The sequence below is a fragment of the Galeopterus variegatus genome, unplaced genomic scaffold (genome assembly GCF_000696425.1).
Source record: "Galeopterus variegatus unplaced genomic scaffold, G_variegatus-3.0.2 Scaffold2309, whole genome shotgun sequence".
NCBI lineage: Eukaryota > Metazoa > Chordata > Mammalia > Dermoptera > Cynocephalidae > Galeopterus > Galeopterus variegatus.
In genome coordinates this window covers 142,579-156,187 of record NW_007728420.1, presented here as the reverse complement: position 1 = coordinate 156,187, position 13,609 = coordinate 142,579, and the positions used below count along the sequence as shown (strand labels likewise).

Below are 13,609 nucleotides of genomic sequence, written 5' to 3'. Positions count from 1 at the left end.
CCCCCCCCAACACCCATTTAAAGGGGAAATCCCATGAGATTGCCAAGATTCACAGTCTGCTGTTTGTGGAAAACATCAGTTTCTCACTACCTGCCAAGGTCATGACATAGCTTCAGACATTGGTACCACAAAAATCAGGGAAAAATTTGTTTTAATCGGCGAGTCAGTAACTTCCAGGAAAGGCTTAAGTTTTTTTTGTTTTTTTTTTAAATAGAAAGGCTGAAGTTCTTATGAATTTGTTTATAAGAACTGAATGAGGAGATTCTACCTTATGATTTATATAAGGGTGCAATTGCAAAGTGCTGTTTCTTCCTCTCTGGCTGTGAGATGTGATATGCACCCCTTCCTTGTGGGGCAAGAGGGGCAAGGTGTCAGCTTCGCTTCCACAGAGGATAAAAAATATGGCATATTTAAAAAGTTCCAAGTTAACAAAGTAACGCTTTTAACACACACACACACACACACACACACACACACACACACACACACACACACACACACACACACACACACCACTGCAATGTGATTTATTTATAAGCTAATTATAGAATTTATAAAATTCTATAATTCGTGGCTCACTCAAGCGCCCTGCTCTGGAAATGGCACTCAAGTTCAAAGTTGCCTGAGCAAAGCCTCTCAATCCTGCCAGTATGCCTGGACAACCCCAACTGCTGAAATTGAAATGTGAGATCCACCCCCAACCTCTATAGTCCTCCTGGGGTGGGCTTGGGTTTGAGGATGTCGCTTTCCTATGCCATCTCCATCTTCCCTCAGCCTGTCACGGACCCAGGCACAGAACAGGCACTGAGAAAGTGGTGGTAAAACGTGGCCCATCTCTCCGAGCTGACGGATTCCGCACTCTCGCATTCGGCGCGGTGGCTCCCCTCAACCCACAGGACAGCTAAAGGCATGGGACCACCAGATTCTTGAACTACAATTCCCAGCATGCCCCGAGCGCTTCCAGGGCCAAGTCTCGCGCGAAGTGCCACGGTCTCGAGAGGCTTTATCACCGGCTGCCGGCCGCCCGGCAGTCAATGTTCTCTTCTTGGCGTTGGGGACCTTCGGTGTCGCCGCCGCTCTCACCATGGCTTGGGTTTGGACTGCGCCACAGCCTCTCGGGAGACGTGGGTCCCCGAAGCCTCTTTAGTGCCGGAGTTTGGGCCGCAGGCAGCTCGGCGGCAGCAGGAAAGCAGGTTACCAGACGGCGGGCCTGGGCCCTCCCTGGGGCTACGTCCTCTTCCCGTCGGGAGGGGTGCCCTCCCGGCCCATCCACCCAGGCCCGGGTCGGGGCCCCTGCATGCCTCTCCCTCCCCTTACCCCGGCTCAGAGCTCGGCCTGATCGCCCCTGGTCTCACTCGCCCCGCCGGTCGGAGTTCTCCTCATGGGGCTTCTCTCTAATGATTCCCCTGCATCCCTGACGCGGAGCTTCTGTGCTTTGTCGGACCGGCCGAGCCCAGGACCCCCACTCCTCACGTCCCCGCCCTGCCCTACGCTCGGGGAGCCTCCTGCTCGTGCCAGGCTCTGGCCCTATCTCCTTAGTCTTTCTTAGCCTCAAGGAGTGGGAGAGGCGGTTGGGTCAGGCCTGGCTTTTCAGGTCCGGGTGGCTTTGTTTCGTATCTGGTAGAGGAGAGGCTCGAGGGGCTGTGAGCTCTAGAGGGGGCGGGGAAAGGGAGAAGGGCAGGGGATAGTTCTGGGGCGGGTGTGTTCCCTGGACTGGGATGATGGCTGAACTTTGGTTTTTGCGATGCTCTTTAGTGAAGAACAAACTGGTTTGCTCTCGTAGCTCTCTCGGACAGAGGGAGCAATAAATTGAAAAGCCAGCAACTTGACTTTCTCGGGGACTTGTAAAATGGGAATGGAACTACCGGCAGATGGGTCGCTTATCTGTGACCTTGGACAAATCACTTAATTACCTCCTGATTTTTGTTTCCTTGTCTTTAAGTTTGGGATAAATAATAACCTGTTTTGCAGTGTTGCTGTAAGGGTTAAAAGATAAGTTTTGTCTAAAAGGTAATAAACATTAGTCAGTGTTAACAATAAAGAATGAATTCACCAGGCCGGGCAGTTAGCTGAGTTGGTTAGAGCATGGTGCCGATAACGCCAAGGTCCAGGGTTGGATCCCTGTACCGGCCAGCCGCAAAAAAAGAAGAGGAAAAAAAAGAATGAATTTACCTAGTATGGTATCTAACCTCTTGCTGTGAGTCAAGACAATGAAATACCTCTTGCAAGGTTGTTATGGGGAGTAAATGAATGTATGGGAAAGTGTTAGGCAGACTCTGAATGGCTGTACCAATGCTGGTTGTTTGTTGTTATTAGAACCTCTGGATGGACTCTTCCTGGGAAGCTTTGCTAATTAGCAGCAGCTGGACAATGTTCCTCATTAACATCTGTTTGTCAGCATAGTCGTCACATCATTTCACTGTGGTAAGGTGACTTTTTCACCATGTATGGTGTTTTGTCATCTTGCAGGTATTAAGATCATGGGTGTGGTGAGACCTTTGACTTTATCCTTTTTTTCTCTCATTGGCATGTTTGTCTCCCATTGGTTCTTGTATGTATGTTCCACCTTGTAAACAAGCCATAAAACTGTGTGCCTGTCAGAAGAACAGCATTGGAGTTATTCTTTGGTGTTCACCATAAGAAAATGCCCTTTGTTATTTTTATTAGGTGGCAGGGACTCAGCTCCGAATTTTATATAGAAAAAGCACCTGGATCCCAGTCTTTCTTTCAATGGCTTCAAGACAACCAGAAGTACCTGGTAAACTTAATTCTTTTTGGTAAAGTCATGTTTGCCCTTTGTTTTGAGCTCGACAGAAACCAGTTTTATCTGAAATATATTAATGGTTACCTCTGCCACTAGGCAAGTATTTAGACTTAATAGATTGGCCTTATTTAAATATTATCTTATTAACCACTCAGCCATGGTATGAACCCAAAACCTAACTTAAAAGAGAACAATCATTTTACTTAAAGGTATGACAAACTTGTTACTTTTCCTACAGATATCAAATAAGAATTCAGAATAAGTCATATAGTTCTTGTATTGTAGTATGTATCAAAGTGACTAAACTCACCCACTTTTTTGGGGGGTGGAGGGGCAGGTTGGAGGTCTGGGTAAAAGGGCACCAGCCTGGTTTAATGGCAAATTGAACTTAGTCAAGGAAATGCTTACAGCAACATTGAATGAATCTGGGTCTGGGTAGGGCAATAATTTCTGGGTTACTGAAGTCATTGGACCCTCCTTGAACTGTTTTATTGGAAGGAAAGGTGATTTTAATTAATTCTGCATCACTCAGTTTCTGATTCTCAGTAAAGTATAGATGATGGTGCTCATCTCTCAGGGTTGTTGAGAAAATTAAACATAAAATATGTGAAAATGTGTTAAAAGTTAATGATGAATATGCATTTACTGCCCAGAAATTTTTTTTGTCTCTGTAGGAATATATTTCCTAGTAAATATTAGTTGACTTTATTATTATCATTTTTAGGAAGGCTGTTGGGGGAAGTCTTTAAGTTGTTTTTGAAATTGCTCTCAAATCAGGTGGATTAATAGACATCTCCCAGTGTCCCCCAGTATAGATCCATCTCTAGGTCTCTAACATCATGAACTTGTGTCATCAGCTTGTGTTTTAGTTTGTCTTTCACCATTGCTGTGGTTGCTATAAACTCCCTGTAACCATCCACGCCATACACTTGCATACATTAGGTTCATGCTTTGTAGTGTGGGGAGCATGGAGTGTTGCATGCAGAGTTTGGGCTTTGGCTTAGGTCTGTGTTCCAGTCCCATACGTGCTAGCTGGGTTATATTGCATAAATGGCTTAAGATCTATGCTTCAGTTACCTGATCCGGAAAATGGAAGGAATATCTGCTTAATGAAGATTAGGTAAGATGAGGGATGAAAGTGCTTAGCAAGGAGGATTACTTAGTAATTATTATTTGCTTTTATGTTTGTTTTGAGATATAATGCACATATCATAAAATTCACCTATTTAAATCAAACAATTTTGTGGTTTTTAGTATATGCACAGTGTTGTGCAGCTCTCACCACTACGTAACTGCAGAACATTGGTATCACCCCAAAAGGAAACCCATTAGCATTCACACCTCATTCTGCCCTCTCCCCAGCCCTTGGCAACCACTAATTCTTTCTCCTTCTATGGGTCTGTTAGTAGTTATTATTAATATTAGTAAGAATAATGTTGATAGCTTCTTGGTCCCTTGTTGTTGAAATGAAGTCTTTGGTGGTTTCGGACTTATTGCCAGGCAAGCTGATGTCTTTTAGAGAGTGTGATTACATAATTTTAGCAACAGGGACATGTCACCTTGAAGGCAGGCTCTGGCCATAGTTGTGAAATGAAAGGATCAGCAAACCAAACAAAATGAACTTTGCTTCCTGGTCTGGCACAGCTGAGAGTGCCCTTGAAGTGGGGTACCTGTGTCACAGTGGGGCATTCTGGCAGTCAGATCCAGTGGACATGAATGGCAGGATCAGCTGGCAGTGTTTTGTGAGAGTGGTTGCCTAAAGTCTGTGATGGAAATTGGTTCTGATGTTTAAATCATACAGAATACTTGAAACTGTTGTTTTAAATATTTTTTGCAGGGTTGTCTTTGGTGAGTTAGGGAAGGCAGAGAATTTGCAATCAGACCTTGGTTGAATCCCAGCTAGCCGTTTTCTCTATGAACTGGGCAAATCACTTCACCATAAAAATAGATTAGGGCTGCTGAGTGGGTTAAGTGGAGAATCCAAAGTGTCAGGCATAGAGGAAGGAATTAGTATTTCATATTTAACTTTTCCTTGAATGGATTAGCTATTCTGGAACAAGCTATCCTTGCTTTGTTCCAGAATAAGTGTTTCAGAGCTTTTCTTCTTACAGATTAATTGAATGCTACTAGTATGTTCAGTTGCTGGATCCATCTTGACAGGTGTCTCTGTTCTTAGCTCTTGAGCCTAGTGGGCCTCTAGGCAAGATGTCTCTGCCTATCGGGATGTGCCGCCGGGCATTCAGCTATGATGATGCCCTCGAGGACCCTACGCCCATGACTCCTCCTCCATCGGACATGGGCAGCATCCCCTGGAAGCCAGTGATTCCAGAGCGCAAATATCAGCACCTCACCCAGGTATCTGACCCTGCTCACTGCTTCTGAAAAAACCAGCCCCTTGGTTCTCCTTCCTCTGCTCCAGAAGCCTTCAGGGACTCCCTGTATCCATGGAACTGCTCAGCAACCACTCTCTGTATATGTTTTTTGTGTCTCAGCTATGGTGGGTGTGACTTTTTTCCTCCTCTTCCATTTTCCACAACATTAAATCTGAGCTCCTTAGCATGATCCAAGTTCTATGTGATCACATCCTATCTACCTCTCCCCAGCCCCCTTAGTCAGTGATCCAATCATTCAAGTTACCCAAGATTTCTTGCATTTAAAAGGGCATTTTATGCCCGTAAGTCCTTGTTTCATGATGCTCCAATTGCTTAGAATGGTTACCCATCCTGTTCTCTCACCCCCTCCTCCCACTCCATTTGCTAAATGGTATTTTTTTAAGTCTTAGCTCAAAAACCTCTTCTGTGAGAATTTTCCTGACATCTCCATCCTCCCAATAGGACTATTGCCTCTCCCTTTGAGCTCTCTCCCGTGCCATGGACCCCATCATAATCCCTACATTACTTTATCCTCTTCCATTAGCTTCTTGAGGGCAGGGGCCATGTCTAAGTTTGTGCGCTTATCTGCGGTATCTGACAGAGGGCCTGGAATAAAGTAGATTCCAAAAAAATATTCATTTTGTGATTAGGGGAAAAATTGGCTCTTTCTTGAACACACACTCTTCTGCCTGCTGCAGTGCCTTTGCTATCCTTTACAAGAGCTGCCTCCTTCCCAAGGCCCTTTCTGACATACACCTTGATCTCTCGCACAACCCTTGTGTGCAGTTTGGTTTCGTTGGTTCTTGCATGCTTGTTGCGTGTTACTGAAGCCTGTCCTTCCTGACTTCATGGACTAACTCTCTCACCTCTGACTCTCCAACCACCAAGAACACAAGAAAGCTTATACTGTTGCCTGAATAAATAAGGCCTGCCACATGCAGATAAGGCCATTTAACCTGCAGCTACAGTTTCAGCAGACTTGGAACAGCACAGTAGCTCAGGGCCTGACAGGAAGTACACAGTAAGGGTCTACTGAAACAGACCTGGGTGTGAATTCCAAATGTTCTGAGTCCTAGCTATGACCTTGGGCACACAGCTTTACTCCTGAGCCACAGTGTTGCCATCTGAGAGATGAGAGTACTTTATTACCATGGAGGTGTTATGGGGATTAAGTAAAAGAGGATTTAAAGGGTTGGCACATACGCAGGTACTTCAGAAAGTTCGTGGAAATATTTGTGTTATCTTTTAATTCCATTTTCCATGAATTTTTTTTTTTTTCCCTTTTTGTCTTTTTTACTGACTGGTAATGGGATCACAACCCTCGGTGTTGCGTCCGTACCGGGGACCGGCAACGGGATCGCAACCCTCGGTGCTGCGCCCGCACTGCGCTCAGCCAGTGAGCGGGAACCGGTCTCCACATGGGATCCGAACCCTCGGCGGGAGCGCCGCCGCACTCCCAAGCTGCGCACTCTCCAGTGCGCCACCGGGCCGGCCCCCTTTTTTCCATGAATTTTTTGAAGTACCCTCGTATTAGGTGTGTAGCTGATACTGTGGTTACTGGCTCCCAGTTTTTCACTTAGTGAGCCATATTTGATCCTTTCTTTCTGATGAGTTTTTTCCTCTCATTACTCTCTCTGAACAGGAAGCTCCTTTCTAAGAAAGTGTCCCCTACAGCTCTGTAGAAAATTCTCTGTATCAATTATCTCCTAAAATCTGACCCAGTCAGTTGTTCAGGAAAAAACATTCTGTGTAAAAAATAGTGGAAATAGTAGGAGTAAAGGACCCCTGCAGCCTGCCTGCAGTGGCAAAGCAGTGGACTCATGAGACCAGAGCAGAGAATAAGCAGGGCTTCCGACATCGTGCTTTTAAGGGCAGCACACCCTTTCCACTTATAAAGGCTGCTGATTATTTTACCAGGCAAAGAAATGGGCTTCGGGTTTTCTGTTGCACCCCAGCTGGAATAGCTGACAGTTTGGAACACCTGCTCTCTGGAAGGAGCGCTCAGCTTGACTCATTAACATGCAATTTATCATGTGTCCCAGCTACCCACATGTTAAGAATCAACCAACTTCCAAGTCAGGAAACAGATTCAAGTTTTATTCGAGTAAGGTCACAGCTGAAAAATATAAATCCTATTTTGTAATAGGGAAACAACATTTCAATACTTTCTTCTATGTCCCTCCTTTTTGACCATCTTACTTTTTCTTCAATTCCTTTGGAGAAGCAGAGAACAAAGAATAAGCCTAGTTCTGTCCTCCCTGTTAGGCCTGATCATGGTACCAGGTGTTTAGATTACAGAAGGTGGACGCTCCCAGCTCTTGCACATTAAAGATTAGGAGCTTAATAGATTTTTTCTTTGTTTTAAAAGACCATTACTTGAACCTTTAGAGCAGTGGTCCTCAAAGTGTGGTCTTGGGACAAGCAGCATCAGCATCACCTGGAAATTTGTTAGGAATGTAAGTTCTTGAGCTGCACCTCAGACCAACCCAGACCTACTAAATCACAAACCCTGGGGTGGAGTCCAGCAGTCTGTTTAACAAACACTCCAGGTGATTTTGATGCTCCACAAAGACTGAGAACCACTTAGCAAATGCTCTGATTAAGTAAAATCTAGCGTAGTGCCTGTCATGTGGTCAGTGCTTAGTTAATAGGTGTTTCTTGTGCATTCTTAGTGCTGTTGGAAAGACATAGGCTGGGAAGGTAGTAGACCTCAGAGCTTCAAATTGTGATTTTCCCACTTTTATAAATTTAAACTATTCACATAATCTTTATCTGTGGTCACTATGGATAGTACCTATCCAGCTGGGTGGAGATGACCAACCACCCCCTTCAAATATTTCATCACTTACCAGATTAAAGGTATTTCATTAACTTTTTCCCCAAGGGAGTTATGTTTAGGCGTGTGACTCCCTTGCCATGCTCAAGTGCTTCCTTACCTCTCTTGAACAGGTGGAGGAAGGAGAAGCCAGTGTATCTTCCCCTGCCATGACCCTGTCATCGGCCACTAACATTATGGACAAGGTCCCAGTGGTGAAGGCTAGAGCCACCCATGTCATCATGAATTCTCTGATCACAAGTAAGCACTTGTCACATTCAGAGTAGAGCGAAGTAGGAGTTGGGGAAGAGTGTAGGCTTCCTCAGCCTAACTGTGGATGACCATGCAAACATGTCTGCCTTAGCAGGTCCTAACAAATGTCAGTTTGGCTGTTCAGTCACATCAGTGTTGAAGCCCCCTTTAGGTGGAAGATTTGCCAAACATTAAGCGTGTCAGTTGATTTAGGTGCATTCCTGCTGCTTTGCTCATACAATCCCATTTTCCCATATCTATCTATGTGGTCTTGGGCAAGTTACTTAACTGTAGAGACTGTTTCTCCCTTAATAGGAAACTAGCTGGCAGGTTGAGGTGAGGGTTAGATGGCCCAATGCTCAGTGGCTGCGAGCTACTGCTGGAGAAGGCAACACGCCAAGGCATCTCCCACTTTCCCTGTGTTTCTGTTTTTGTTTTTTTAAATTATACAGCTTAAAGTTTGTCCACCAGGAAGAGGACTAGGGTTGGTGTGTCAAGCATATTTAATCCTAAGAATGTGATTGGTTGTCCTCATGAAGCCTGGCATAAGAGAGCTTGCCTTTTTTTTTGTTAATCTTTTTTTTTTTAAAGAAAATGAAATTTTATTAATATTTTTTACATTCTAGGATGTTGTTGTGGAGCAGTTGGGAGGGAGGGGGAGAAGGGAAAGGGGAAAGAAATGTGATGGAAGAAGGAGGGAGGAGGAGGGGTGGGATTGAGGCCTGTGGCACGCCCCTCATTCCTGCAGGGGAGACCGGAGGGCTTCGAGCAGTGGGTTGGTCATTGCTGGGCTGGGTGCAGATCTCATGGGGATGGGGTGTGGAAAAGCCCTCACCCCTAACTCCCCAGCTCAGTAACCTGGGGCCCTTCTTGCTGCAGCTTGGTGGTCGTTGCTGGACTGGTTGATTTGTTTTTTTGTTAATCTTATAACAAGTTAACTAAATTTCACTCTGGAGAGCCTCTCTGTTTGCTGTGGGAAGTTAACAATTATTGGATACATAGCTCTGCTTGTCAGCAGTAGTGCCTCTACCAGGGGTAAGGTACATAGAAGTTCTCCTTGGCTGGCTCATTTTTGAAGTCAGAAGTCCTTGTTTATCTTCTCCGGGAGGAACCAGTTTGTCTTGGCCAATTTCTGGAGAATTCACCCAAGAACCAAAAGTCCAAACTCTTTCTTTGGTTTTCTCTTATTCATGCATAGATGCACTATTTGAGTTAGCAACTACTACTTATGTTTTGCAAGCTTGAGAATGTGTTCTAGCAGTGTTAGAAAGCTTAGTCATTGTTCTTTGAGCACAGTATCATACCGTGTAATATAGTAGTATAATACCCCAATATACTAATGTCATTCACATGGGTTATTTGTCTTATTTACTTTTACAATATATGCATATTTTTATATAAGTGCAGATATAGTAGGCATACCTTTCTACTTTTTTCAGTTTTTTTTTTTTAAATAAGCCATGAACTTTTGATTTTGCTACAGTCTTACATTTTAAAAAAATAGCTGCATTTAAAGTCCTGGTATTGGTGTACTTACAATTCATTAAATTCCTTCTCACTTCTTAGATTTTCAGGTGACTGCCTGAAAATTTTTATGCGTTTAGGTTTTTTTTCTTTGCTTCTATTCTGATGGAAATCCTTCCTTAGAAGAGGAATGACTAAGTCACATGGTACATCTGGTGTCTAGACTTTTGGTCCACAGCTGCCACCTTCCTGTACAGGTGTATGATGTAGTTTGTGTGCAGACTAAGCAAAAACTCAGCTGTCATTCATTCCACAGTATAACTGACATACTGATCACGAGATAATCAGGTGGAACTCAACCAGTGTTGAGCATCAGCTGTCAGGCACTGTGACAGATCGCTTCATATGTGAGAAACGTTGGATCAGCGGACTTTGGCTAGTTCAAAGCGGGTTCTTTGTAGTTTGAATCTGATTGGTACCTTTGTACCACCCAGCACGAACGTGGCCAGTTTCTCTTTGGCAAAGGTTTTGTGTGGGTGACGAGGGTGGTGAGTTTCTTTTAGAAAACTATATTTGTATGATTTTTACTGTTTGTCAGCTACCTGCTCCATCTTGCATTTCTAAATACAAGAAAATGTCACAGTGTACAAATAAGAGGGTAAGGAGTGTTTACTTAGAGGTTCTTCAGCTGTCCCTTTAGGAATAAACTGTTCTTTGTTTAGCTTGGTGGTGTGAGGAAAGGCTTCCTTCTGGTTCGAGAACCTTTGTGTGAGGTTCAGAGATGTTACTATAATGTCCTTCTGAGAGAACCTTCCTCCTTGTTAGTGTGGTCTCTTGTTCCTGGGGAGAACAGCAGATATCTGTGTTGTCCTTCCCAGATTGTGATGGGAGAGGGGAAGGGGCATGACTGTCATCTCCTCTGTCCCCAGAACAGACCCAGGAAAGCATTCAGCGTTTTGAGCAACAGGCAGGGCTGAGAGATGCTGGCTACACACCCCACAAGGGCCTCACCACCGAGGAGACCAAGTACCTTCGAGTGGCAGAAGCACTCCACGTAAGCTTGTTTCTTGGGAACTTGCGAAAAAACCAAACCTTCGTCATTTGTGGCTTGAAGCATAGCTGTGGTTTAGAAGTTACCAGCTCACCAAGTTGGGGGCTATGGAGCGTGGTGGGAAGAGAATTGGGCAATAGAATTTACTACTGGATTATTCCTACCTGTGGTGATATTTCCCGGCTCTGGAGCTCAGCCTCGTTTTTGCTTTTCCATCTATAAAGTGGGGGTATCTGTTTTGCTTACTTCTGGTTAGGAGTATCAAAAGAGATTCTCAGCCTACATGTATGTGTGAGTGCTTTATGAACCATAAAGCCAGTGTGGGTTGGTTTGTGTCCCAGAGTGACTGACTTTGAGGGAGAGAGAGGAGAACTAGTTTCAACAGAGAAGCAGTTTCAACAGAGGTAACAGTTTAGCTGGAAAGGAAGATCATGCTCTTTATTTAATTTTTAACAAATTAAAATCAAATGGGGGATTGGAATGTTTTTGCTCTTTCATTACTAAAATTGGAATGAGGAATTTTGGTAAGGGTTAATTTAATGAAGACCAAATATTTGAATGAATAAAATAGTTTCAAATGACTTTCTTTTCGGAGAATACCACTTTATACTGAATAGTGCTCTGTGACTCATGAAGCACTTGCATTCCCTTAATCTTCACATTAGTATTTTGAGGTTGATACTATTCTCTGTATTTTATAAGTGAAGGGAATGAGGTCCAAGGTCATGTTTTAGCCAGTCATAGTACCTGAACTCAACAAGTCTACTGATAGACCGTTGGTTTTTCCTTCCTTATTCCAGAGTAGTCTGATAATCTGTTACAAATGTTTTTCTTTGTGCCTGTAAAGTTAGAATGTAAACCAAATTGTTTATGCACAGACTTAGCTGTTTGTCTTTCCTCTTACCCATCTGAACAGAAACTAAAGCTCCAGAGTGGAGAAATAACAAAAGAAGAGAAGCAGCCTCCATCAGCCCAGTCCACTCCGAGCAGCACCCCCCATTCTTCCCCTAAGCAGAAGTCCAGGTGAGCCCTTCCTTGCGACCTTTCTGCACATCATTACTGTGCTCCAGGAAAGCTAGTGCTGCAGACGAAGTTGGATTGAAGCCTGTGGTTTCAGACTGAGCAGGGCTAGTTTCCAGTTCCTATTCTTTTGGTGTGAGACACTCCTAGAGGTGTAGGAAGAGGATATGTTAGGATATATAAATTTTATTCTTTCTCTTTCAGAGGCTGGTTCACTTCTGGTTCTTCCACAGCCTTACCAGGCCCAAATCCTAGCAACATGGATCCTGGAAGTGGGGATAAGGACAGAAACTCGTCAGATAAATGGAGCTTCTTTGGACCAAAATCCCTCCAGAAGTATGATTCAGGTAAGGCAACTCCTTCAAAAAAGAAGCAAAGTGGCAGGGATTTTACTTTGTTGTATATTGGGTGCTGCCTACTGATTTCAAAATCATTTGCTCTGATTTTCTTCTGTAGGAGGTTTTGCCACCCAGGCCTACGGAGGAGCCCAGAAGCCCTCTCCAATGGAAGTGATCAGTGCCCAGGCCACCCGAATGGCTGAAGATCCAGCAAACTTCAAGCCACCCAAGATGGACATTCCAGTGATGGAAGGGAAGAAACAACTGCCACGGACCCATAAGCTCAAACCTCGTGACTTGAATGTGCTCACACCCACTGGCTTCTAGAGCTCTTTCTTTTCCAGGGAATCTGGATAGATGGTTTATCTCATTCCCCTTTTACCTTGGCTCTGACATAGGAAAGGCCTATTTTGAAAAAACCTCTTAAACTGAGGGTAGAGCTGGAAACATTTGGTTTTTGAGACACATTAGTGCAAAGCTTGTCCTCGTGTAAAAGAAGCCATTTTGTAGTGCTTTAAAATTAGATTAGATCATCTCAGCAGTGATGTATGGGGGACCTCATGATCTATTTTTGTATCATTCACCCTAGACAAGAACTTTGATCATTGCTTATTAGGTAAATAATGTTTGTGCTCTTCCAAAACCCAAGTTTCTTGATTCTTTTGCCGTTGTCAGCATGAACAGTGACAAATCATGGCATAGAGGTGCTCACTGAGTAGTCTAGACAACTTTGGCCCTCTTGACTGCTGGTGCTGTGCTCCAGCCTTATCAGGGGGACCTAAGATCTGTTTGAGATTTGGATACAGTTAAAAGCCAGACTTGGCAGGGACGCCCCTTTCTAGGCTGAAACTGGAATCACCTTGCTTTTTGGTGGACCTGATGGGTCTCTTTGTTCTCCAGCCTGTTTTTTTTGTGGTGGCTCTTGGGCTTGGTGCTGTTGGAGGGAGCCTTCTCTTTTATCTGTCACAGAACAAACACTAGTGTTGCATGTCCTTCTTTGTACTTTAAAGTGAGATTAATTTAACTTCAATTTGGTTGAAAACTTCCTAAGGGAGAAAATTTAGTCTACTGATTTGGTAAAGTATGGAGGATGGTAACTACAGTTAGATTATAGTCTTGAGGTTCACGTGAAACTAGTGTCACCTTATTTTGATTTCCTTGTTCAGGTCAGGGCTTGAAACTTTTTGGGTGAGGTGGAAGAATTCAGAATTTTTCTATACAAAAGCATTTTTTACCAAAACGAGCCTCACACCTTTATGCAACACATACCTTACTGAGGAAAGGAAATTAGGGAGACTGCCTTTTTATTTCTCCTCGCTGTGTACATGGTCATTGTCTTGAACATGTCTCAAATACCTGCTGTTTTTTGGTTTAGATAGTATCTTGTCTGTATAAGGAGCTGACCTTTCTGTAGAGAGGCCTTGGAACCTAAAATTATCAGAACAATTAATTTATTTGTGTCTTCTGTTATGATCTGTTGTTTTGACAATAAAAATCCTTACTACTTTCTCATATGTGGGTGTCTGTTTTTTG

At 43.8% G+C, this 13,609-nt stretch overlaps 1 protein-coding gene across 4 annotated transcripts; it reads left to right on the top strand.

The window, feature by feature from the left end:
• Positions 1-995: 995 nt before the first annotated feature.
• On the top strand, positions 996-13,590 carry KIAA1191 (KIAA1191 ortholog). 4 transcript variants are annotated; one of them, XM_008581251.1, is made up of 9 exons: positions 1,052-1,193; positions 2,317-2,424; positions 2,668-2,758; positions 4,941-5,119; positions 8,086-8,212; positions 10,597-10,721; positions 11,635-11,741; positions 11,943-12,085; positions 12,195-13,590. In XM_008581251.1, the coding sequence occupies exons 3-9, from the start codon at positions 2,731-2,733 to the stop codon at positions 12,401-12,403; spliced, it is 918 nt and encodes a 305-aa protein (XP_008579473.1). In that variant the 5' UTR covers positions 1,052-1,193; positions 2,317-2,424; positions 2,668-2,730; the 3' UTR covers positions 12,404-13,590. The 4 variants fall into 4 exon arrangements, with proteins under 4 accessions (XP_008579472.1, XP_008579473.1, XP_008579474.1 ...); XM_008581250.1 differs by lacking the exon at positions 2,317-2,424 and having other exon boundaries at positions 996-1,193; XM_008581252.1 differs by lacking the exons at positions 2,317-2,424; positions 2,668-2,758 and having other exon boundaries at positions 1,105-1,193.
• Positions 13,591-13,609: the final 19 nt, after the last annotated feature.